The sequence below is a fragment of the Synchiropus splendidus genome, chromosome 16 (genome assembly GCF_027744825.2).
Source record: "Synchiropus splendidus isolate RoL2022-P1 chromosome 16, RoL_Sspl_1.0, whole genome shotgun sequence".
NCBI lineage: Eukaryota > Metazoa > Chordata > Actinopteri > Syngnathiformes > Callionymidae > Synchiropus > Synchiropus splendidus.
Genome location: NC_071349.1, coordinates 11,034,545 through 11,061,422, shown reverse-complemented (window position 1 = coordinate 11,061,422; position 26,878 = coordinate 11,034,545). Strand labels below are relative to the sequence as shown.

The 26,878-nt window shown below is 43.1% G+C and overlaps 2 protein-coding genes across 5 annotated transcripts in view; both read left to right on the top strand.

Annotated features, from left to right (window-relative positions):
- Positions 1 to 1,937: 1,937 nt before the first annotated feature.
- On the top strand, positions 1,938 to 8,489 carry ythdf2 (YTH N6-methyladenosine RNA binding protein F2). The gene is made up of 5 exons (XM_053845974.1): positions 1,938 to 2,305; positions 2,853 to 2,932; positions 3,700 to 5,391; positions 6,154 to 6,219; positions 7,401 to 8,489. The coding sequence occupies exons 1-5, from the start codon at positions 2,257 to 2,259 to the stop codon at positions 7,422 to 7,424; spliced, it is 1,911 nt and encodes a 636-aa protein (XP_053701949.1). The 5' UTR covers positions 1,938 to 2,256; the 3' UTR covers positions 7,425 to 8,489.
- A 606-nt stretch (positions 8,490 to 9,095) lies between these two features.
- msrab (methionine sulfoxide reductase Ab) overlaps positions 9,096 to 26,878 on the top strand; it is a 52,194-nt gene continuing 34,411 nt past the window's right edge. The window contains exons 1-4 of one of the 4 annotated variants that reach the window (XM_053846050.1): positions 9,096 to 9,133; positions 9,735 to 9,942; positions 11,001 to 11,104; positions 11,181 to 11,231. In XM_053846050.1, coding sequence (XP_053702025.1) covers positions 11,192 to 11,231 — 40 coding nt within the window. In that variant the 5' untranslated portion in view covers positions 9,096 to 9,133; positions 9,735 to 9,942; positions 11,001 to 11,104; positions 11,181 to 11,191. Of the gene's footprint in view, positions 9,134 to 9,575; positions 9,943 to 10,777; positions 11,105 to 11,180; positions 11,232 to 25,383; positions 25,791 to 26,878 lie in introns of those variants that run through there. The other 3 variants (XM_053846049.1, XM_053846051.1, XM_053846048.1) reach the window with 3 other exon arrangements.

Sequence of the window (26,878 nt, the reverse complement as noted above, 5' to 3'; positions counted from 1 at the left end):
TGCGGCGTTATTTAACTAACTATGAGAAAGTGAGGTTTCCTTGGTTTGAGAAGGGTCGGTGCAAACGTGAAGAAATGGGAGAGAAGTTCAAACCCCAACAGAGAAGCTGAGCCTTCCCACTTATTCCACATTTCAACGCACAGTTCTAAATTGCTTTCATCCAAGTTTAAAACTCAAAAATGAAGGAATTTGTCTGCAGGTTAGCTGCAATCTTTCCAGTTATTTTGCGGACCCGAGTTGTGATTTACTCACCGGTGACATCATGGAGGCCACAGCTATTTTTATTGGCTGGTATATGACCAGCTCCTCTCCATGCTGAGCCACCTGTCCAGACTGCACCAGTCAACAAGCCCCAGGGAGAGGGGGAGAAGGAGTCTCTCCCCCCAACATGACTGCCAGTTGAAAGGAGCTATATGACCCATGTATGCTATGCTGCTGTGCTGTTGTGCATGTTTCACCAGTCGAGCATCTTGTCGCTGCTACTACTTCAGCGTCAGAGCTGCCCTCACACCCATATCTGGTGTGCTTCCTCATGGACATGACTGAAACTGAGTTGAAACTAAAAGAATTGGACTGAGGTGAATAAATCACCGCCAGCGAGTTTTTGATGTGCACTAGTGTTTGTGTACCTCAAAGGGTGGAGTTATTCCTGGCCCTGTGTCATGTGTTCTTAGGTGCAATTCAGTCACATGCCATCCAGGCGACCTTTGGTCTTGAAAGTGATAAGTACAGTCGCTGTTGGGGGACTTGTGCCTGGGAGGGAAATGAATCAGACCAGATAGATAGATAGATAGATAGATAGATAGATAGATAGATAGATAGATAGATAGATAGATAGATAGATAGACAGACAGATAGACAGACAGACAGACAGACAGATAGATAGATAGATAGACAGACAGACAGACAGACAGACAGACAGACAGATAGATAGATAGATAGATAGATAGATAGATAGATAGATAGATAGATAGGCAGTGTGGTCAGTGAGCATAGACCTGTGACCCCAAAACCACATTACATTTTACATTATTAAAAATAATGTAACATAGAGGTTCAAGAGTGACACATGGTGGTCGACAACGGTACCGCAAGAACGACTGGTCCTTGTGAAGCGATTTGTAGATGGTTATTCATGTTCACAATACACTATGAAGGTTGTGGTTTTAATTGTGACAAATACGAGACATGAACCTATGAACCTCAGTGATCCTCTTCCAAAAAAACACGTTGAGAATAGAGTTTGAGTTAAATTGGGATGAGAACATTAGACCCGAAATTGTCTTTATTGATGGCTTTAAAATGCAACTTCAACCCAAGCTTTGGAAAGGCTAAAAATAAATCTGTATTTTGTCTTATTGGGGAACTTTCTCGTTTTTAAAAGACATGGATTTACGATCTGTCTATATAGCAAGATAATTCTAAACCTAAAATGCCAAACCAGAGTTTGGAAAAGTAAACTCTGGTTTCTTTCCTTTCATTTATGATGGATCAATTTAGATTTTTGTTTATTAGCGACTATATGATTTTAAGAGCGGTCCATTTGCTTATGCCTATACGTTAAAATAATTTGAGCCTTCCAGTAGAATATGTCCGTCCTTTTTATTATACATTTTATATTATTTTATTTACATGATATATCATATATTAGTAATAGCAGTATTTTTTTGCTTGTTTGTTTTTGTGCTGGGGTTTTTTTATTTTATTTTATTTTATTTTAGTGTCTAAAATAAATCTATATATATTATATGATATATAAAAATATATTTGAAAATAAATAACCAGAGTTATTACAGCACATTAAAAAGTCGACAAAAGGGATAAAACCGCCGCTAAAGGAAACGCTTCCTTTAGCCTGACCTGTTTCCGCCCCACCGCCAGGGGGCGCCTGTCTGTTGTTAATAAATTGGTAGACGAGGCCCCTCAGCCATGTTGAGTGTGTCAAGCAAACTGCAGCCCGCCATTGTGTAGAGCCCAGGCTTGTAGAGGGAGAAGGCGCTTGGCTGAGAGCACCCGATAAAAAAAGCGATTCAACCACCTGCCGCTTCTCTTTAGACGTCTAAACGTTGAGCTCAGGGGAGGACATGTCCGCCAGCAGCCTCCTGGAACTGGTAACGAGAGGACTCTTCTGAAGCGGCAGCATCGCGCTAGTTAGCGAGGATAGCTTAGCACCGAGGCAGCGGCTCAAGGCCTGAAGTGATAGCTGATCCGATCTCGATTTTTTCCCCCTCCTCTCTTCTCCAAAATCAAACCTTCATGAATCACCTGGACCCAATCCAGAGACCGAAAGGCCAAGCGAATAAAGGTAAGAAGCTGGGGCGACTGACAGAGGGGGGGAGAATGCGGCTCATGACGCGCCGTGAGACTCATGCGGATGCGATAGGTGGGAAAATCTCACCCACCTGCCGTGAAGAACGCACAATTTTAATGGTGTGAGCGTCCACTTAAGAGACACTCTGGATCTCTTTGTTGATCCACCAACCGGCTAGTTCCCTTTAAATGGAAGCTCGGCGCACATGACGGTGTTTTTTGGACTTTCGAACTGACTATCTCTCAGTACCACTTCCATACACCATAAACATCCATTCAACTTTCCTTCCACAACACTGGACACCGGTGAAGCGAAGCTGGCTGTCGGTTGCGTTTAGACTCGTGTGGCGCAGAGTTAGCATGTTTGCTAAGTTCACCCGAAATGACACGTCTTCCGACATGCTGTTTTCCCCGCGGAATTGCATCCTGCGATGCATCATAGTCAGATCGTAGCCAGTTAAACCGCCACAACTATGAGTGCGTGAAGAGGATTCATGGCATAGTGTTCTTGAATAACGTGTGGCCTGTTTGTTTCTTTTCAGTGCAAAACGGAGCTGTGACCCAGAAGGATACTTTGAATGACGATGAGTTTGAGCCTTACCTGAATACCCAGCCAAGACAGGTATGTCGGTCATTTACACTTTCAAAAAAATGTCACAAAGGTGTATACTTCAAGGCCAGTCCACTCTAAGCGACAATGGATTTATTGCCAACTATTGAGGTGCAGATGGAAGTACCCTTTTGCCTTGGCTGCTATGACATATTTATATTCAGGCCATCACTATTACAGGTTAAGAACGCATTAACTCTACTCACGCTTAATGGCACTACTACTTTCATGTTTCATCGCTTAACATTAGTGTGAAATTTGCTTACATTTTTAAAAATAATATTTCCAACACTATAAGCACATGAATCTGTGTATGTCATGACTTGTCATAGTTGCTAGTTGCAGCCCTAGTATACATCATTCAGCCAGTAAGGTTTGTGTGAAACACAAAGTACATGTTTTTTCCGCCGAGAGAACATGTAATAAATCTAGCTGCACTCGGCAAACAAAGGTAATAAAGTGTACTGATACAATTTTATTTCCAAATTTTGCATGATGCCTGATCAAACAAAGGCCACTCAGTTATCATGAAATGCAATAAATAAGACTTCTAAATATGTTGCAACAAAACCATCTACTCATTAATTGCATTGTTTATTGACCCCTTTTTATATGTTTCTTTATGCTTCACAACTCGTAAAACATTTTTTAACTTACACATTTATTGGAAACAAGCCTTTTGGGGCTTATTTGATAATAGCTGTACTGTAGAAGCTAGATTACTTTTTAACAGTTATTTTCCTAGGACTAAAATCGTTCCTTTTTTCTCCCCCATTCAGAGCAATGCCTATACGGCCATGTCGGACTCCTACATGCCCAGTTACTACAGTCCCTCCATAGGATTTTCCTACTCCCTGAATGAGGCAGCATGGTCCACAGGTGGGGACCCGCCCATGCCTTACATGGCCTCTTATGGACAACTAAGCAATGGGGAGCCCCACTACCTCCCGGACGCTATGTTTGGACAGCCTGGCCCGTTGGGAAATAATCCGTTTCTGGGTCAGCATGGATTCAACTTCTTCCCCAGTGGCATCGACTTCTCGGCCTGGGGTAACAGCAGTTCTCAGGGACAGTCGGGGACGCCGCAGAGCTCTGGCTACAGCAGCAGCTATGCGTATGCTCCCAGCTCGCTTGGGGGAGCCATGATGGATGGACAGTCACCGTTTGCACCTGCTGCCAATGAGCCTCTCAACAAGGCACCTGGGATGAACAGCCTGGACCAGGGCATGGCAAGTCTAAAGATCGGTGGTGCGGCTCCAGGCGGCAATGGAGACATGACTCCTAAGGTGGTGGGTTCTGGCTTACCCGGTGGAGGCCAACTGGGGACTGTGTCGTCCGTAGGGCCTCCCAGCATGCCTCCAGTCCCCATCGCTCCTGCCAAGCCTGCCTCTTGGGCTGACATTGCCAGCAAACCTGCCAAGCCTCAGCCCAAGCTGAAAACCAAGGGTGGCATGGCCGGGGCAAATTTGCCTCCCCCGCCCATTAAACATAACATGGACATTGGCACCTGGGACAACAAGGGTACAATGCCTAAAGCTGCCACTCCTCATCAGGTGCCCCCGGTCTGTAGTAATGGACAGCCCCCGAATCAGGCCTCCCCTCAGCCTGGGGCAACTGCTGTTGGAAACCCACAGATGCCCCTGAGCAATGGACAACTGGTAACCCCTGTTTCCCAGATGGGGCAGCACCAGCTTCCACCTGTTGGGCAGCCTGGTATGGCCCCGATGCCCCAGCCTCCACTCCCCCAGGGTCCGCCCCTTCCCCAAAACCAACAGCAGACTCAACCGACTCGCTGGGTCCCGCCACGGAACCGCGCCAACGGATTTGGGGATGCGGTTGTAAGTGGTTCTGGTCACTCGCCTCCGACTTCATCTGGCATGGTCGTGGTGCCCGGAGTCCCGTCCGAGCCTCACCCAGTCTTAGAGAAGTTGCGTATGGTCAACAATTATAATCCCAAGGACTTTGACTGGAACCCCAAGTCTGGCCGCGTGTTTATTATCAAGAGTTATTCTGAAGATGACATCCACCGGTCCATCAAGTACAACATTTGGTGCAGCACAGAGCATGGGAACAAGAGGTTGGATGCCGCCTATCGCTCTCTGGGAAACAAAGGTCCGCTTTATCTTCTCTTCAGTGTCAACGGAAGCGGGCACTTCTGCGGCGTGGCGGAAATGCGCTCTCCCGTAGACTACAACACGTCCGCTGGCGTCTGGTCACAGGACAAATGGAAGGGTCGCTTCGACGTACGCTGGGTCTTTGTGAAGGACGTTCCCAACAGTCAGCTGAGACACATTCGACTGGAGAACAACGAAAACAAACCAGTGACCAACTCAAGGGACACTCAAGAGGTGCCGCTGGACAAGGCCCGGCAGGTGCTAAAGATCATCGCTGGATATAAACACACGACGTCGATCTTTGATGACTTTTCTCACTACGAGAAGCGTCAGGAAGAGGAGGAGTGTGTCAAAAAGGTAAAGTTGTGAAGGGTGAAATCGACAATGCTTTGCACGATCTGTCATACTTATCACACACGTGTTTCCAGGAAATCATTCAGTAAAGCTTGAAATTGTGAACAAGCGTCTGTGTAAATGATCAGTTCTGCTGCACTTTCTGAACATCTTCAATGTTATTTTTGTAAATCAGAGCCTGATGACAGTTCATGTCTATCACAGAGAGACTATATGGAATACAAGTTCAACCGTAAATATACATTAATCCTTGTGCTGTTGGAGGTTTGTTTATATGGGCAGACACCTGTGCTCAAGTGGCACCTCTTTTTGTTTTAGTTTTTCCTCGAAAAAAGACGAAAGCCATGGTTTATCATGTTTGATAAATGAGTTGCGCTAGATTGCATCCTCCTATGGTGGTATGTTCATGCATTTCTCACGGATGGGGGGGAACAGATGCATGTCTCCCTGCAGTGGAGCGCCTGAAACTATTGATTTTGGGGACAAAATGTTTTAAATCAACATGATTTTGTAACATATATATCCCTTATTTTATATTATTTTCAATTCACCTTTGCACTGTTAAAATAATTGAGTGAAGTACAGGACAGCACTTTCCCTTGTTTTTTACTGTCATGTTGCGTGTCTTTGCTTATGTCTTTTATCTGACGCTGTATCCTTTATACTTTAATTGCACTGTTAGATTCGCAAGGCTTATTTTGTCTCAGTTGCGATGAGGTGTCTGACTTAAAATGCTTTGTTTGACTGTACTCTTGTGTTCAACAGGTGGAGGTCCAAGGCAGTGAGCCATATCCAAGCAATCCAAGCAATCGGAGTCATTACAGGATCCAGGTAATCTGTTCTCATTGGTGAAGTCAGATGGAATTTATCTCACTTGCATTTGGATCGTAAGGATGATGAGCTTTCATTGAAATGGTCGTTCAAAACCAAAGGTTACCCTACAGAGAGTGCCATCTAGTGGCCTCTGAAATAGTTGATGGATGAAATCTTACTGCCTGTGTAAGGTTGTGTTTTCCCATACAGATACTTTTGATGGGGACATAACTGTTCCACCAGTGAGTGGATTTATGAATGTTGCTCTCGGTAATACGCTCTGATTATGTTATTGTGTCTATACATGTGGTGGGTGGTTCTGCTTCAGTGAGCTGCATCTTGTTCACTTTAGATTAAGTGAGGATGTTCCCGCAAGCGATGAACATGTCTTTTGAGGTGCCGCAACTGGATCCTGTTAATGCAGATTGGGTCGCCTTTTATTCGGCCCTCAATGGAGAAATTCAACAGCGTTGCTGTCTAGTTCGGCAAGACACCTGTTTGTCGATCATGTGCTGCGAAGAATATGTGTGGGTTCTGCACGTTGGTGTGAAACAGAACCCCTTTACTGCTCCTGGCTCCTGATGATCAGACGCCACTAGATGGCACTCTCCGCCCTATAATCTTAAGTTTTTGAACCACTATTTCAGTGTATACTGGGGCCACGTTATATGTGACTGTTGAGCCTACATTTATTTGTGACTGAAATATTAAAAGTGCAATTATGTCATGACGTTATGATAAAAAATTGTGTTTGATTAGATATTGTCTAAGAAATACTGTCAAATGAGTGTTACTCATGAATAGAATGTTACTGGACAATTCAGTGTAAATATTAATAGATATGTGGTGAAAAAGAAAACTGTTATACTCAATTCTGTTCAGTAATCTTTGATAGAAAAGGTTCTTTTGCACACCTCATGGGGGCCACATAAATGCAGGCATACAGCCCCATGTGGCCCCCAGGCCACGTATCCTTAGCAAAGGTTTTATTGAGTTTTATTTTACAGAATTAAGCGCTTATCTGCTTGATTTGTTTTGTGTAAAAGGTTTATTGTTGAGCATTAACTCTGCATATTTTCACCGACCCCATTCTTGTCCCAGCTACTTTGAACTAAAGGCAGGAAGTCGCTTCTTTCAATATGAAAGTGCAAACATGACCGTTGGCTCCCGTCTTTAATCGAGCGTGTTTTGTTTTCCAGGAGCGCCAAGGACGGCTCAAGTAACGGCTGGTGCTTTTTGTCAAAGACTGCGATATACCTACACCCCTTACCATGAAAATGACCACCCCTATTGCATCATTATGATCGCCCCGAAATTCAGAAAAAGGGGTGAGGAACCAACCAAGGACAACACAATGAAGACTTTCTTAATTTTCTTTTGACTTTAAAGACTTACTTGGAACTGGTAGTAAAAAGAAAATGATTATTCATAGGACTACAACTAAATGCATAGCATCCTTAGGTGAAATTGTTTTTGCCCCTCCCTGTTCCATCACATATGCTCCTCCCCCTCCTTTGTAAGCTGCTTTTTTTTCTTCCTTTTTTAAAACGAAGGGATCATTCTCTGCTTTTTTTATGGTCAAGTCTGTAACACACACGCAAAAGTCCAATAAATATTTGTAGTGTTGACTTCTAATGGCGTCCTCAAAATCGGAAATGGACACGTTGTCTCTTGCTTTTCCTTTTAAACGACTGTGTCACGACATGCGGAGGGAGGATGCAACGATCTTCATCCAGGACCCGACCCCCCCCTCCCCTATCTCTCCCCCTCCGTGGAGTTTTCTTTCGTCCGTGGATTTCAATCAGAAGCTGGTGTTGACGCCATCACTGCAGAATTTTGTTTTGTTTTTTTTCCTTCTTGACTGTTCAAAGTGACCGTCTTAAGAGTTCCAACTCGGAGACATGTTCAGTTGAAATAGACTTGACCGATCTGGTTTTGCAAGTGAAAAGAATTTGGGGCCTTCTCACCGTCTTGACTGGACGTTATTTACCCTTTTGTTAAGTGAACTTGTCACTGCAATGACCTGCTTTCTTTTTCGCCCCGCCTCCCTCCTCTTTCTTAAGACAGTGATGCGAGTGGCCTTGTCCCCACTCTAATAGGTTCAAAAGTAATAAATGTGGTATATAAAGCAGAATGGTGTGTATTCCCCTTGTTTTACTGTCACACACTCATTCTTTTTCCACTCACAGTTCTTCAAGCCTCTCTAGACCACATTCCACCATCAATTTTTTTCGAAATGTCACTGCAAAGTCCTTTGAAAACGACTGGCTTTTATTTGTGGGATAATAAAGATGCTCCACAAATAACCGTCTGGCCTTTTTCCACAAGTATATCAGCTGCATTATATCACTAGAAGTCACTGGAGATCACAATACAGATATAGAAGTATGAGAATAGCTTTTGTTGTCCTTGGAGAATGTAATATTTTATCTAAGAAACTCACTTTTATTTCACTTGCAACTAAAACAAATCCATCTGAATCATACTGAACATCTTGAAAGGTCCTGCAAATATTTAGTTTTAGAGCCAAATATGTCATATTGAGTTTTAAAAATGTGTCAACATACTTCTCAAACAAGCAGTAAAATATCTTAATTATATAATTATTTTCATAACCCGCGTTTTATTTTTCATATATTGAATGAACACGGCTAATACAAACAACCCCAAGCGGCTGGTTGCTCAAAAAATACGGCTAAAAAGTCCACTTTGTTTTGTGTAATAAAGCATGAGAAATTGCGCAAAATGACGCTCTTAAATAGTTTTTACATACAATTTAAAGCGATCGGATCAAAAACATAACAATCCGCCATTTTATTCGCGCTACCCTCAGTATGCGTTAACCACAGTGGCCACTAGAGGGAGCCATAGCATGCGTTTCAACTCCTGCCACACGACTTCTTCGACGTTTTCCAGCGGACGGAGGCGGCAGGTAATTTTGAAGTTCAACATTAGCTTGAAAACAGTGAAAATATATCGCATTAATCGTAGCCCTGACATTTAAAAAATAAATAAATCTACTTTTAAGACCTAGTTTGTATTCATGGAGCCGTAGTTCATGCCTGTCCAAGCGTTTAGCTGCTACACATAATGTGTAAATAAACCATTTACCATGTTGCTAACTGCTAAGTAAGTTCGTCGATAGGGCTGCAATTTTATATTCACACTGTTAATGATAAAAACTGACATTAAACTAATATATTGTGTGACCTATTGCCTAAAGCCAATGAGGTCACAAAATCCTATTGCAGGCCTGCAACTTAAAACTACTGAATTAATGCGCTGTTAACTGTCGTGCTTTTCTGAATTCAAATAAATTTGTCGTCAAATAAACTCCTGGTTATTGACGTGTAGCCTGTTATGTGGGTATTTTAAAATTGAAAAAATATGTTTTTAACTCTATACTTACATGAGAATAGCTGCTTAATACATGCTAAAAATCGTGATGTTTATTTTGGTGTGCACAATGAGACGGTTATCAAATGTGGTTCTGTTATGTCTCGTATTCTGCGTGTGTGTGTGTGTGTGTTTAGGGGGCAGGGGACGGCACGTGTCGTGTCTGTGCCGTGGGTGCCTTGTGGGGATGTCCCGTGACCCTCATCTGCAGCTCCCCCGGGACTCCTCTTAGCTCCTCCTGGGATGCAAATGAAGCTCCATGAAAGAGTGTGACACACAGCCACCGAGACGATGGAGGAGCCGAAAGAAGAATGAGACCGTGGGGAGAAAGTGCAGGAGAAGGAGGTGCAGTTAGAGGCCTGAGATCAGAGGCGGGGGAGCGGGTCAAACCAAACGAGACGCTACGGAAACAAACCCAAGCACATAATTTTCTTGAATTTCACTGTTGAATTATTTCATTCAATCAACCTTCCCTCTCTCTGAAATTTACAATCAAAGGGTTTCACTGTGTGACGGCAAACCTTTTTGCCTTTGATATGAGACATATCTGAAATGGTTTAATACGTTCTTGCATATTTCAGCCTGAGCAGCAGACCAGACTGCGTGGTGTCTGCTAGTTCATTTTGCTCTGCAAGGTCATGGTTCTGCTTTATTTTCCTTCATTACCATACAGCATCCATCTCTTTCTTCCATTAGTGACGCTCCACCATGTCGCCAACCGACCTCTATTTACATGACTATATTAGATCTCTCTCTTCTTTGCATGCATATGAAATATAAATCCAGCAGAGACTGAAGATTATTTGTATTTTCTCACTGTAAATGGAAATATTTTTAATGCTGCTAACAAATTTTGCCATCAAGCTGTCGACTCTTTTATCAGATGAGTGGACTCATATTTATGGGCACCTGCTCTGGAGCACTCGGGGTTCCCTCTGTTGACTTATTGACTGTGTCCTCCCCATTTTTCCAACCACTTTAATTCAGTTGAGCAAACAGCGGATGACATTTGTTTATTTCTAAAATTCCATATTGTTATTTTGAGATTAATATTTCCAGGTTTAAATGTAAGACATTTGTAGTTCAATTTGTTCTTTAAGTGATGAGCAGGAGTGTAATGTGACGATTAAAACAGGTATCTTCCGTCCGAAGCCCTGGATTGTTTTTTTTTTGTTTTTTTTTATGAACTCCAATGACGTGAAAAATCAAGACCAAATGCAGTTTATAAAATTAGGTCTTTATTTGAAGTTTTGCTGCACAGAAATTTTCACAAACAAAAAGCAATATACATATTTTCTGTCTCGTAAAAATGTCGACGGATGCCAGCGCTTGGTTCTGTGTTTTGAAATCGCTAGTTAGCAGCAGCCCACACTCTCCTCTAACCTTGTTTTTTTCCACCCCAGCTAAAAAAAAACCATCATGCGTAAACACACAGAGCTTTGAAGTCACCACATGGCAAGTCCCCTGGTGTGATCCCTCTGTCCATTTGGCTACAGGACTCATGATGGTAGGCTACATATTGCTGTACGTTTGTCAACTTGTCTAGAGACTGTAAAGTCAATTTTGCTCTGTAATCTCATCAGACGGAACACACATGTCCAGCTACAGTGTCCTTTGCAGCGACAGAGTCTCAGGTGAGTGAAGATTGTGGCTTCTCTCTTGGCATTCACCGCGTGCCTTAATTGTATTGAAATTAAATCAAGGTCCACTGTGAACACAAAGAGCTCAAACCCAAACAGCGGAATAAAGCTTCAGTTGTGCGTATCATTTAAAAAGCATCTCACGTCTTATATCTTCTCTGTCGTCCTCTTTCCTCACCTGTGATCTCTCCTCCCTCGGCCAGTTCTATGCAGTCCTCTCGCACATCAAAGTGCATGCTAATCCCTCAGCAACGCAACTGACAAGACAATACACAGACACAGCGTAGAAAATCGAACAGCTATTAATGCACTCATGCTGTTATCGGCATGCAACGGCAATAGATTTTCAAGGCGGCATCTGCATCGTCGCTAAAAAGCAGCACAGAGAGAGGAGAGTGTAGAGCAATGTGCAGCGAGCGGGCACCTTTGTTGCACCATATAGAGCGGCTGCTACCTGAGAGCTACCATTCCTGCAGACCATCTCCCGGCAAAACAAAGGATGACGGCGGATGTTTGCACCTCCTCATCCTCAGCATCGCGGTGCACTCACTGATCCCAGGTTAAGAGCTTGGTGCGGTTTAAACCAAGCAGTTGTTCATTACAGTTGGTAAAGCTCTGTCGTTATCTCCCTCTATCCCTCCCTCCTACACTCCATCCCTACTGTTCTCTCTCTCCCTCTGCTCTCTGCGCATGTAACTATAGCCAAGTCCAATTATTATGCAAGACCCTTACATCCCAAAATACACACTTAAGTTTGGCATTTCTTCCTAACGTAAAGCAGAATTTTATCCTTCATCTCTAATGTCGAAAAAAAAAAAAAGAGGAGTATTTCCTCCTTCAGGTCCTTGGTCCTGGTTTTGTTTTTGTTGCGGCTGTGAGTGCGCAGCTCCATCCTGCGAAGGTCCTGGTGGGTTGGGGGGAGTAGGGGTGGAGGGATGGCGGACAAGGAAGGGACGGGATGCAGGCAGGTGTCTTGCATGCAGTCGGAAGACTGGAACACTAAAAAATCCATTTGGACCAGGATGAAATACAAAAAAAAAAGTAAAAAAAAAGAAGAAGCCAGGATGTAAAATATACATATATAAGCCACGGAGGTATATATGTATGAGGATCCGAGGGAAGAGGAGGAAGAGGAGTGATGAGGGATGGACGGACGAGGAGGAACAGGCAACGGGCTCACACACAGACACACTGCGCTGAGGCGACGGCACGGGCTTCAATTTATGCTTTCTGGTCGACACCACCCCCCACCTCATAGACACACTCATAAACACACACACATAGCGCAAGCGTCCCGCCCCTATCTGCCCCTGTCCCTGTCCTGTCCCGTACTGGATGCATGGCCTATCTGATCAGTGCAGAGGGATTAGCCAACGGGGCCAGCTGGCAGGGATTACACAGGCAAAGTGGGGGGAGGTGTGTGTGGTGGGACAAGGGGGTGAGGTGGTATAGGTCTGGGCCAGCCATGTCTTGTCTTTGCGTGTATATATTTTACCGACGATGGATGTTTGAAGCATCTTCACGCTCCAGATTTGGAACACCTGAACGCAGATTTTAGAACGGTTGTTCGCACATTGACACAAAGTGAGGATGAATGTATGTAAATGTGCGAGTGGAGGCAGCAGTGGGGGCTCGGATGGATGGATGGAAGATGGAGGAGGGAGCCGAGCGCGGGAGGGGATCCCCCTTGGGAGAGCAGGGCTAGGCTGACAATGCAAAGGCTTTGACCCTTGACCCCTCTCCGCTCCATCATCCGTGGCCATCAGCTGATCCCGGGAAATGGACAGCAAACACCTCCTCCCCTTTTTTTCCCCTTAAAACACACGACTCACCCCTTTTTATTCACCACCTTTCCCTCCGTTTTTCGGCTTCCGCCTTTCAACCTCTCATGCCTCACTTCCCCACTTCACTCACGCACGTCCCTAACCTTTCTCATTATTTTGAAATGTGTCAACATCTTGAACTGATGTTTCTATACTGTAGAGTGTGAGGCGTTTTTTCTCTCCATCGGCTGTCAGCACTTTTAGTGTTTCGACTATGCAACATAGACCCCTCATATCAGTGAGAGGGAGGTGGAACAAAAGTCATTTCCTTACATTGATTTACAATGAAATTTAGCTTTTTCCATTTTGTAAATGTGTCATGCTGCACTGCTTATATACTGAATGAACAATAGCTTTTCCCTCATTTCATATTTTATTTAAATTTAGTATGAATGAAATATAGCTGAATCACTCAAATATTGTGAGTAAAATCCTAATAATGATCTGCATCAATGTATCAGTAGAATGTTATGATTATAAAAAAAGGTTTTGTTGCGATTTCCCTATTTAAAGCCTGGATTTACTCTCATTTCGTTGATCATTTCTGGTGACTAAAATATCAGCGATTTGATTTGATTTTTAAAAGTAGAGTTGGGTTATAACAGTGACACTTCATTCCTTCTGATTCGTTTTTTATATTTAAACAATTCACATTAATATAAATCTTTACATGCTTCATTGTGTTGTGGTTCTTCTAAGTGCTGCAATGAAGCTGTCACAGTGTAGGGCAGTCAGGACAGAACGGGGCGTCTTCTCATTTACTCATCCAACACTTTCCATTCTTCTTATCTGATCTGCTCAAAATTTAAAGCGTTAGTTTCGGTTTCTCTGCAGATTTTCTGCCAAATTTCCAGAGCGTTCCGTCGTCTGCATCACAACCTCACGTCTGAGAGCGAGCGTATAATATCTATTTTAGTATCCTGCAGATTTACACGTCGCTGATGGGATGAGTGTAAAATTTGGCGTGTGTTTTGGGTGGAATCCACTCCTGTGTGTTGCCGGTCCCACGCCGCAGGTAGGCAGCGGTGGTTTCAAGTCAGTTAGCATTAGCCGTGTCAACAAAATAATCATTAAAAGATAAATGCCAAGAAAGTTCCTGCACAGTGTCACTTTAAGCTGCGGAGGGAAAGACAGAGACGAGGCTCAGTCCAGCTGAACACACACACACACACAGTCACACACTCACACACACATGCATGTAAAATCAGAGAGACAAGTTTTCAGGCCTCAAATGTGGCAAAAAAATGTATGGACCCAGTCAACAATTTTAAACTGCAGAAAATCGGAAATGCATCAAGAATAAATGTCTTGTTTATTTTTTCAAAAGACGTTTACAGCCACCAGTCTGAGGCTATGTCATGTATATATAGGTGCCGGTTTTGCATGCCACAAACACGGCATCGAGCACCAGTCAGTTGACGAATGTATTTCATTCATTTTAAAAAGCACTGTGTTTGAGCCGTAAAAGACCGGACGATTGAGACACAGGCCGAGACAAATAGACAGCGCTCTTCCTGAGTTTAGTAATCCGATGGAGAGATTAGCAAACAGGCTGCATTTGGGTCGGATTATCGAGTCATTAGAAAAGACTGGTGCTCCAGAGCCGCTCTCATGTGTTAATGTGGCTTTAGTGATCGTCAGGCAGCCTGCACAGATTGTCTAGATGGAGTCCAGACCCAAAAATGCAGCATGTAAATGGCCACATTGTTTCATGAAAGCCGCAGAGTTCCCCTTATAAATCCAGCAATTTAATCGAAATATTATTTTAATGTGATATAACCCGTGTGTTTTACATAACAGGTTAGGAATCCTCTCAAAAGGTTACCCAAGTCGTGGCTTTTATTTCTTTTATGTCACTGCTATCGCACAGCTGTTAACCCACCTCTGAGTCTAATATCTTTCGATGACTGTCTTCTCTTATATATATATTGTTTATCCTTTACTTTTATTCCATTCTCTTCCAGTCTGCCAGGAGAAATGGATTAGTTTGTGTCTTTTCCGACTTTGTGTTTAGGATAGCTGCATGTAAGGGAGTGGGACGGTGACCGCTTGGGTTGAGTAATAGTAATTTGAATCATTTGTTTTGGTTGTTGTACTTTGTTTTGACGCAATAAAGGAAGAAGAAGGTGCGTCGTTGATTGCTTTTCCTAATACTCTTGAGAGAGATTAATCGGCTGCCCAAGTGGGTCATGGATAAAACTGAATTATTAGTGTTTTCTGCCTTGTTTGTTGTGTTTTTGTGGCTGTGTTGGTCGATGTCAGTGTTGTTTTGGCGCTTTGGGACGGCACTTTGTTAAATCATGTTTACTTCTCTGTAAAACTGATGGAATCCAAATGAACTACGAAAATGGCGTTCATTCAAGTATACAGTATGTTTTTGTTACAGATGGGACACGATAAAAAAAAGAAAGAAAATATCATTTAAAATGAATTAATCGCGATTAACCGCATAATTTAAAATTTGCTCGCAGGATCTTATTTTTTCTGCTTCAATCCTGATTTTTTTCTCTCTATCTCATGTATTCTTCTTCATCATAGATGTTTTAGTTATTACGTCTGGGTCTGTCAATAGATGATTTTTTTAATCTCAATTAATTGCAGTAAAGCTGAGTTAACTCACGATTAATGCAAATTAATCACATATCTTGTGTCTGTTCTAGCTGTAACTTGAAGGAAGACACCAGATTGGTCAGTAACGCTTTCCTCATGCAAACGTTTGTTTTAGTGCGAGTTATATGTGGTGCACCTGGAATTGGTGCACTGAAAAAAGTTTTTACATAATTCATCTGTATATTTGGCCAATTTCTTTTCTCTAATTTGCTTTTTGAAATTAACAAATGAAATCCCAGCCTTCATTTTTATATCATAACGATGGGTGAGATTCATAGTTTAATTTAATATCATGGATGAATCACGTTTAAACTTTCTTTCACATGGAGCATTTTTCAGTGCACCACATTCAGTGTGATGTCATCACCAAAACATGAAGCATGGTTGTGCTGCTGGATGGAAAATTTCACTTCCAAAACTTCAGGATAGAAGCACAAAAATGTTCTGATTCAACCTCAGCTGAATAATTGTGGTGTCAAGTATTACAAAGCGATTAACCGCGATTAATTCATTATAAAAGCTGTAACCCTTTTAAGGACGTTAAGATCGAACACAGTGGTGTTGTTGAATCTGCTGACAAGCTTCAGAGTGCTGTTGTGGGTCACATGACCTGGCGTGTGGCTTCTATATATCTGCCAATGTCTTTGACTATAAGAGTTCCATGCAATTTTGTCTTGGACAATATTGACATGGATATTTACTGATTGTGATTGTGAGCATCACTCAGTCAGATCTGTTCTCTCAAAGATTCCAAATGGGTGTTGGACCTGGATATTCATTTTTATAAGTTGTATTCTGCTGCAAGGGAGTCGTTTTTTTAAATGAGAAATTCACATCTCATTTCATTGTGAGTTACTGAAATAGTTTTGCTATATAGTGATTTTCAAAAATAACAATATTGAAGCAGATTGATGTTGTGGTGAGTGTATATTAATTGTAATGGGCAAGCTTTACATTTTTACGATATCTGTTTTGTGCCATCGAGGAACCTGGGAATGTATCAGCACTGTGCTCACATACACAGCCAGATATGTCTCGGCATTTAGCGCTGTGGGTGAGTGGGGAGCAGTGTGGCCTCAATGCTCTTGCAAATCATAAAAGGATGTAATGTTGATGGTGAGATTTGCGCTGGATCACTCACAAGCCGTGGAGCTATATATGTGCGCACGGACGTCTGCATAGGGAAATATTTGCAGTGTGTCGTCTGGATTTATTGGTATGTACGGTGTAAATATCAGTGGCCCGCGCAGCAGAGCGGTGTGTGTGGAAGTGAGTGGAGCGAGGGGAGGGGGTAGCTGTTCATTGACAGCTGATCAATGTTGCTGACACTTTCTGTGTCAGATGTGCTGATATGGTCCAGTGACCACAGTATCACTTTCAATTTCAGTGGAGGGACCTGGCTGTGTGTGTGCAGCGCCAGCGTCGCTCTCAACCTGAGCATTTAGACGATGTGATTTGCTGACATGTTTCAGCAGTCTGGATCAAACTTTTTCAGTCGGACACATCGAAAACATTTGATGCTCAAACAAAAAAAAAAAGATCTGTTTTTTTTTTCTCCAAAATCCTTCCCTTTCCCTGCTGCCTCTGCATATACACCATGCCCCAGTTCCCCACCCCCATCCCCCTTTTGTCAAATAAATTGCTATGTGACCTACTTCTCATTTTGCACCATTTCTCTCATGTTCAGATATTATTGTTTGAACACGAGTGATTTGCTTTGGGGCACACGGTATCAAAGAAAACATGCTATGTGTAATATAAGGGGCACGGCTAAGTGGCTGGATATTTATTAAAAAACAGCTCTGCACTGCCCGAAAATGTGCGTTTGGAACGTCTTTTATTTTTACTTTTTAATTGACTTAAATGGTATTTTAATTAAAAATACATGCTTCACATGTTTCTCTGATGAACACACAGAAGAAGTTGCTCTGTGGTCAGAATAGAAGGACGTCTCTGCGATGGTCATAGACTGACTGGAAATGGGTAAATCAATTTTGCAGCCTAGTTAAGCAGAAAGCACACTGGTAATTTTCAGTAATAACCGCGGCTAATTCATCGGAGCACATTGCATTTATGAACCAGTTAAGTCTGCACTAGTTGGCATGCAACTCTCAGTTCTGTCACACTTTGTTTTGCCCTCATCCTTAGTGTCGTGGCAGAAGTTAGTTGTGAAAGGTTGTTCACTTTTCACCTGATTTTTGGATTTTATTTTTTGATGGACAGCAGCAGAGTCTTATTTCTCCTAAGCAACAACTGCAGAATAATCGGAAATCCCACTTGTGAAAAATGTGAATCATAAAAATCTGTTTTCTTCTACTTATTTCACATTCAGGTTCCTATTTTGGACTTTCTTATTGATGACTCCCTGGCTCGCTTGGCTCTCATGAATAAGGAGACTGTGTGGAATATATATTGGTTTAAAATCTATTTCAAAAACATACTGACAGGAAGGTTTGCTCCATATTTAAACATTTATAACCATTTATAGTTATATAAATAAACAAAAAATTGTAAAAAAAAAATAGTGCTGTTTATTTTATATATTTTTTTTAATTAAGGTAAAAATACTGAAATATGCGTTGCTTTTATTGAACCAAAATAACCTGCAGTGCACTGCACTCACTGTTTCATTGCCTAAAAGGGGGGATTTATTCTCCTAATGTCAGGATATAAAAGAGTATCTGTTATTAAAGTGCAATTTTTGGTGATTAAATTTGCATTTTTTTTGTCGCAATTTATCAGTGCTGGTGGCGTTGACCACCACAGAGGTTTGTGGATTGTCATTTTTGTTTTCCCAGCAATGACACCAGAGGCCACACCGAGTCTGATGTATCTGACTCAGAGTCCACATGACAGCAATTCATCTCCATCCATTAACGACATCATCCGCACGCCAGACGTGTTACACTCACTTTGCACTTCATTATTTTCATTTTTGAAATTTCTCCCTTCCGTTTCTGCCCTTGTTCTGGATGATATATTTGCACCTCCCCCCTCCCTCTTATTTTCCTCATCAGAACTGCATATTGCTAATCTATTTAGGAGACTGTTAGCATGTCTTCCCACTGTAGCTCTCTGTGGTATGTTCCGCTTACATAAAGGATAATATCATTAGCCTGTGTGTTATGTGTCTGCATTCTTGGAGGCCAAACATATGCTGTGTATCTATATACATGCAGGTTTTGATGAGTCTGCATTAGAAGCTTAGCCTCCTTTCAAGGGTCTTTCTCCGCGCCCCTCACAATGAGACTATAGCTGGCCTACATCTTGTGCCGCCTCCCTACCTCTCAGCTTCCATTCTGCCAGTTTCGCTCTGCCAAAGTGCTTTTTCCTGGCTTTTCAACTTGTGAATGGAGCCTTTGCTTGGGGGAGAATTTGCCATTTATTTCCTTAGACAAAAAAAAAGAAAGAAAAGGCGGCACTCTGTATCGTCTCTCTTTTTTTTTCTGTCTTCATTCTCTACGCATCTTTACTGTCTGCGCCATTGTGGCATCTCCTCAGCCAGCTAGGGCCTCCATGCCATCACTTTGTCCTCAGGGGGAGTGGACCAGGAGAACACAGCTGGCTTAATGCACTGGGGAGGGGTGGAGTGGATGATGAACTCTCTGGATTTAATTCTCTTAGAAAGTACAATCACGCCGCTGCACGCACTCCTTCACGGCGACTCTTCATACGACATGCACATTTAAGTGCACCATCACTGCAACCTACTTTTCATCGCAGTGCGACGCATGTGCACAGCGCTTTCCCCCTCAACTGAAATGTTTTTTTTTTTTGTTTTTTTTAAAGACAATGCGAAGCATCCTCTCCTCACATCTCTTTCCCAGCATAGCTTAGGGACGGCTTCTACCAGTATCTGTGTCAGGATTGGCTGGCGATCTGGTGCAGGAGGAAAAGTTGCAGTTGGCAGCGAGCAGAAAGGCACGGCAAGGGGAGAGGGGGTTTACAATAAGGGATTTTAAACCAAAGCCTCTTTGGTAAAGAGGAGGACGGGGAGGGGAGGGAGGTGAGAATAGGCTGTGGGGGTAGTGGATGGATCCAGGATGACACAAGGTCCAGATTAACCCTAATCTAAGGCCTGGTTAGTTTAGGTGAGGCCGCGGGACAAGAGGAAGCTGCCCCATGCCAGGTGGTCATGAGATGCTAACGCTAGGAAAGGGTGGGGTGAGAGCGTGACGTGTTGCTAGGGAAGGTCTACCCAGCGAACCAGGACGTTTAATTTGTGATGAGCACATCACGCAGATTGCAGCCGAGCATGTTCGCCATGGGGGTTACAGGGTTCACTCTGCCCACCATGGTGGGCGCAGCAGGTTGGTTGTGTGTTTGGTGCATGGTGACAGTGGCACATGCCCGGCTGCATGGGATTAGCGGGACAGTCTGTAATCTGCTGTTCAGGCTGTATGTAGGGCAAGAGTGGCTTAGCCCAGCCACTCTTAGCCTGGGTGGAGTGCCAGAGCATGAGGAAGAGGAAACGCATCTCCCAAGCTGCACTCATTTCACCTCTGGATTGTTCTCCGTTTCTCTTTGCATTTACAGAATATAGCATGGAAAAGTCAATATCTGGGATCGATCCGAGTTTACGTGAGAATAAACGTCTGTACAGATTAAGATGAAAATTTGACCTTTACATGACATAACATGAACCAACGGAGGCTGTTGCTCTAATGCAGCACACACCGAAACATCTCTCTTTTCCTGTCCATTGTTCATTATTCGTCAACGAGGAACCGTCCTGGAAAGCTACGCTTGTAGGGCTCTTATTCCCTGCTGTTATTAGGCAGGAGGTCAGGGATATCCTAGACATCCAGGAACGAAACAATTAAAAATCTCACAACCTAGTTTAGACATTTGGCCCAGATAGGTCAGGAATTACTCTGCAGGCATGATTTTGAACACGTGTCAAACCTGAGGTCTGGGGGCCAAATTGAGCCTGCCCGATTTCTTTATGTGGAGTTAACCAGAAATGGTCTCCCATCCTAGATCCGGACTGTGATCCGGATCACACCAAAAATTGAATCATTTGGGCCTGAAGATTTCATCCTTTCAAAGTTACTTTGAACACAGACAAACCAAAGCCGACACAAACATAACCTCCTACACGGAGGTAAAAACTAGGTCACCAACAAAGTATGTCTGTATCACAACCAACAAATATGAGCACCCAAGCTTTGACCTTCGACCAGCTATCTTGAAGAAACTTTAAACTAATTTGTCCTTTCAAAGAATACCCTTTTCAGACTCAGGAATAAATATTCATTTTCAGCCTGTGACTAAATTTTAGTCCCTTGCATGATCGTGTTTGACACCCCCCGCTTTAGAAGAATAGGGTGAACTCCACCAAAGTAACATGGTAACCTGGCGCTCTATTGCCTACTAGTATTTGAAGGATTCTATTGATTAACATATTTAAAACAATATTCTTGTATCTTTGGTAAAAGTAAATGTCTCATAAAGACAAAGAGGCACTGCACATCATTGTTATTTGGTCTCATCTCATTCTCACACAGTACAGGCTTACACTTTGCCCTTAACGTAATATGCCCTTCACATAACTAACAGAAACTCATTGACATTATGTGTCAACGTATCATCACAAACAGTTACGTGTGACTTAGTCTGTGAAGCTAAGGCTGAAATTGGACTTGTATGGGCTTTTGCCGATTCCAATATTGGACAATCAATCTCAATCTCTGAGCATATTTAATCAAATTATCAGAACTACTGAAGTAGAAAATACAAAGCTCATTATTGCCAACACCCACTTGGAAGGCTGCTTCGAAGCACGTGGTTGCAGTGGTACTGAGTGGGACGAGGGTATGTCAGTCTTCAACCATGTACCTGCAATGATAAACAGGTTTATATTATTACAGGTTATTATTATATTATACCATTCTGTCAGTAATGTTTTGTCAATGATATATTAATGAAGAATTTACTTTGCGTGTGGTAGAGCTCTTTATTTGCCTTGAACAGCAATGTCCTGCTTGGTTTTCGGTTGTCAAGAGAAGTTTCCTTACCATATGAGTATTTTTCCTCAGATTTGAATATGAATCCAATATGTTGCTTTGAACTGACTCTAGCTTCAGCAGAGCAATCAAACCCTTTGTTTTTCACACCATCCCACAGTCCCACCTGCTCTGGCGAGACGATGGAGGGCCCTTTGAAAACAGCGAGGCGGCATGATTTATTATTCTAATTAGGAGAAGTGAGACTTAAGCAAAGCCACAATTACACTAAATCGCCCAAACAGTTTGCAGGTTGGCTGGCTGACATGCTGCTCAGATGTATGTCAGGCTCGCCTTGCGAACGCTCCGTAGCCATTTGTGATATATCGGCAAAGTATCTGAATTTCACAGAAAGCAGGTGCGCTGCCGACTACATCCCATCCATCTCACTGTCAAACCAGGGCTTAGCATGCCATGATACGCAGCTAAAATCTACTTCGATGTTTAATTCCAGGTCATTTCATAATCTCTTTGATACTCATCCACATCTGCACATCTCTGAGCTCTCACTCACTGACAAACAGCTGCAAGCTGGCATCCTTAGTAAATCCTCGGGCGCAACGCACAAATCGCAGAGATGCACATATGTGCGCATTCACGCACAACAAGCCCATTACATTGCAAAATCACAACGGAACACACCAGCACCGTTTCGTGCAAGTGCAGTTACGCATCGATATAGTAGTACACAACATTCACTTGAACCTCTCAGGATTGGTTCACATCGGAGTGTGAAGTGGCTCTAAGTGATCCAAGCTATAGCCTGCTAAGTGGACGAGGAGAGGTGTGACGAGGGAGGATGCACAAAATAGGTTAAGGTGGAGGAGGCTGAATTCTGTATCAGCCCTTCATGGGAAAACACAAAGAATTGACTGGAAAGTAATAGTGAAAATGGTGAATTGCTCGCCTTTACATTCCTATCCAGCAAACAAAGCTATTTACTCGAAGTCTCCCATACATTCACGCTGCCATGAATCACCAGCTTCATCTGGAGCTGGGATGAACCGGCAACCTTTCAGCCACAGGCCGACCACTTTACCATCTGACTATAAGAAATATGTATATCTTGGGAGAAGAATACCATAATTCCTGCTCACATCTCTAAGGTGAGACATGCTTTGTTCACAAAACTGACTGCTATAAAATGTTTCCTGCAGTGTTTGGTAGACCTTTTAGAGAAAACAAAAACATGCTCACAGCCAGAACACACCAAAACAACCGCAGTGGAAAAGTATTTCCATTTCCATCGATGTGGCGGTGGAGGGCTCTATCCTGGGCTACATAGTTGCTTTGTTTTGGGCATACACAATGAATATGAAAAGATTATCTGGAGGTTGTGAGAAGAGCCTAAGCTTGTCACTATATTACGAAACTAGCAAGGTGGTTAGATGATCTAGTGAGGATCAGTTCAGCTATATTTGCCTTGTTGTTCAGTATAAGATTTCTGGTTGGTGTCTTCATCCAGATGATGTCGTCTTTTTAGTTTAATCTAGCCAACCTTTGGTGAAGTGGAGCCTAGTGAAGACATGGGCCGGCTGGGATGAGGATCAGCATGTCCAATTCTCAGTCTGAAAAGATGGAATACCCACTCCAGGTTAGGCCTCAGCACCTTGCCCGAGGGTGTTATTGGTCCATCCTAGTGGTGGAAACTCACCCCAAGGGGAAGCTCTTTATTAACCGTTGTAGCTTACGTTATGAGATTCAGCTAGTGAGAAGAACGAGATTGGGGGTACGAGCCTTTGAGAGCGTGGTTACTCTCCTACGGATAGAGTGAGAAGCTCAGCAGTTCTCGAGAGGCTCACTTAAGCTTCACCACATCGAGAGGCGCTCGTTGAAGTGGCTTGGGGTCTCTATGCCTCCTGCATGCTTCACTGATAACTTCTGTCGAACACGTCTCTGCGGAAGGAGGGCCAGGACTTGGAGCAATTACAACTTACAGCAGACCTGGGAAGCTCCCAGTATTCCCCATGATGAGCAGGTGGTTGCCTCCGGAGGCAGACATCTGAGCAACGTGGAAGTCTTGCTTTAGATAGCGTCCTGTGACGCCAAAAGAAGGATTTCACCTGAGGAGGGAAGAGTGGTCGCTGTGCTTCCCTCATGCTCTTGTCTGTAAGGTCTCTGTGCCACATTCAAACCCACACCCCAAAACGCCCTAATCCTCCTGCAACAGGCTGGTGAGCCCAGTGTTTGGTTCTTCTCTGCCTGCCTCCGTCTGCTCTATTTTCAACCCCGTGCTTCCACTCCCCTAGCTTTCGGGTAATTACCTGGCATTTGCATTGCAAAGTCCCTCGTGCCGCCCTCAGCTCCTCCGCAGGTGATTGAGCTTCATTTCCCCAGCAGATAAGAGAGAGAGGAAGAGAAAGGGAGGAATAGGGTGTGATGTTATTCTGGCTCACAGAAGGAACAATGGCCTGGATTCTCTGTCACTTGTAGATGGGCTGGTTCAGAGCATGTACACAAATGATTGAGGCGCCCACACATGCATAAATAATCTTCCTCCTTTACTATCACACCACTCAATTAGGCTGTGAGAAATACCATCGGCAATCCATTCTAAACACGACCTGATAGGTACGGGCCTGTGACTCAGAGGATGTTCTGCCTTCACTTCAGAGTTGGAAAGAGGAGTGTGGGCTGCTGGTACAAATCTACCGACGCTTTTCCCACTCAGCACAATCAAAACTGACTTCCAACGCTGCATTCTTTTAAGGCCAGCTTACGATACGTCTTAGAAGCCACCTGCACTTCTGTTTTGGTGAAGCTGTGACAGAACTGCAGCATTTTAAAGTACTTATTTGAGGTGGTCCAAGGAAGAAAAGTGGGAAATCGATAGGAAGCAAAAGGCAAACCAAGATTACCATGCTCTGAACCAGTCATGACTTCAGGTGGTGCTGCCTACCTTGCAAAAATGGACTCCTTCTTGGGCAGTGGCTACATGTAAGATAATAGGTTTGTTTCCTGGTAAACTATAAGCGTGCCAAAAAGGTAATAAGAGTACAAAACTTTCTTTGTGTGAAACTTTTTTTTTTTCTTGATCGTCTTCCGCCTCGCCTCACGGTCGGAACCGTATGTTTCCCAAGTTGATCGTAGCTCAGACACGAAATCACAATTCAGATTAGAACCAAAGTGATGTCAAAAGTGGCGATTTGAGCTTCACAAAATACACATGAGAGGCAACTTTAATCCCGTCTACCCCTGGAACACTTCAGAAGCCTCGTCAACACCAAAGACTTGAGCTGAGGAGTGGGAGTCTGTCTGCTGCTAGCATGACCCACTTCCACAAGACGGAGGGAAAAGGGATGATCACTTTCTGTTGCGTTGAAAAAGGGATTTGTGAATACTACATACTGCATCTATCGCTTCACTTTTCTTTTTTTTTCTGACTTGCTATTGTGAGGTTCTTTTAAAGATAACTACAAAGAAGTGGACCTTTTTAATGTAATTCAAGGGTGTGATATTACATATTCTACATAGTTTTTTATCAAACAATCATCAATTTTATTAACCTATCTATCTATCTATCTATCTCTATTAGTTTTTATAAATTAATTGATATGCAAAATTGAATTAAAAGTACAAAACAATTGTCAAGAGGTTTGTTAATGTTATCGTGTGCTGCTCCTTGCATTTCACTCTTTAAACGCAGTGTGCGATTCTGGTTAACCCGGCGTGTTGCCACCTTGATGTGAAATGAACCAGACTAAACCCGCTCATCCACATATCCACGACCACCGCAGACACGCCGCCCACTGAATAGCAGTTAATAACGGACTCGTGCTCATTTGCATGCCGATCGGCGTGGATATAAATCTATTTATTTAAATTATATTTCCTTCCCGCACACAGTGCAATGTGCCAAAGTCATATTAACCCCTTGACTCGTTATTATGCAGCGCATGACGTTGCCCACGCGGCATGAATATTCATAGCGCTCGTAGTTCCGCGGAGAACAACAGCGAGGCGAACCCGGAAGTGTCAGTGCTTGGGATACGCTGAGCGTCGGTCAGTTACCTGCGAGTAGTCTTGTAAAGTTTGGGGCGAAAACATGTCGAAAAGTGAACTGCCGTGCAGAGAGCGCTGCCTGAAAGGAAGAGAGGAGAAAATGGTGGTGGCAGGTAAACTAAACAAAGTCTGTAGCTGTCCACAACTCGATTCTGTGGCCATGTCTTCGGTTTAAAAGTAATAATTTCACGTGATAAGTGGGACGCAGTTTTCCTAAAGCAACGAGTTTAATGATAACAAACGCGTTTGTTTTTAGGTGAGGTTTAATATTGACTTTGGTCTGTCTTAGTCTCAACCTCCTACCTGATTCGGATTTCGCACAAGTGTAAATTGTAAATGTCAGCCAAAGATAGAATCATCTGATGACTTTATATAAACTGGGCTTATGTAGCACATATGTAGCTGTAGAGCACTTCTGTATGCTTCAATAAACAGTTGAAGATAAATCATAGTGTGAATTAGGGTTCTTTAATATAGATAAACTGTGTAAGTGAGCATGCTGGGTTGTTTATTGTTTATAAATGGTGTGCTGAAAGTCTTATTAAATTATTGTTAAATGTACAAGTTTGATTCTCATTTATGCTGCCACCAGTTTTGTTCTCAACTTCCAGTTGAGTTGAGATTACGTTGGAGATACATGAACGTGTCTCCAAAAACAGTGTAGCTCCATCTGCGTCGAAAAGGCAGACGTTGGAACTCTCTGTGGAAGTCTGTCTTTCCATAAGGCCAAATGGCGACTCACTATTGCTGACCTTGACTTCTCTTTCCCATATGTTCAGGCTGCTACTTTTCGATTCGATTTCTTTCATGATGCATTTATGAGCTTGTGCCAACTACCCTTGCACTTTTCATCCTCTTCTGAGTTGCCCTCACTTCCACCTCGCTAATCCCCAAACTATCTGCTCAACCTTCTCACCTCCTGCTCTCAGTCTTGCTATCCAGTCTCGCACACTGTACGCCTCCCTGGCCACGGTTACATGACAGAACAGGAAATCCGGTTAGTTGTGTAAGTAAGACAGAAGTGAACACTGAAATCTAATAGCATTTTAGAGAGAAGATTTTTATTTTATTTATTTTGGGAGAACTCAGACTACCATGTAGTATTGTGCAGTGGTACCAATTAGAGTAACATTACTTCCTGAATGATTCAAGAGTCTCATCTGCATCGATATTGAGACGTGAGACAACAATCGAAAGTTCA

Coding starts and splice junctions, on each gene's coding strand:
- ythdf2 (XM_053845974.1), top strand. CDS start 2,257: ATGAATCACCTGGACCCAATCCAGAGACCGAAAGGCCAAGCGAATAAA. Junction 2,306..2,852: donor GAAAGGCCAAGCGAATAAAG/GTAAGAAGCTGG, acceptor GTTTCTTTTCAG/TGCAAAACGGAGCTGTGACC. Junction 6,220..7,400: donor GGAGTCATTACAGGATCCAG/GTAATCTGTTCT, acceptor TTTGTTTTCCAG/GAGCGCCAAGGACGGCTCAA.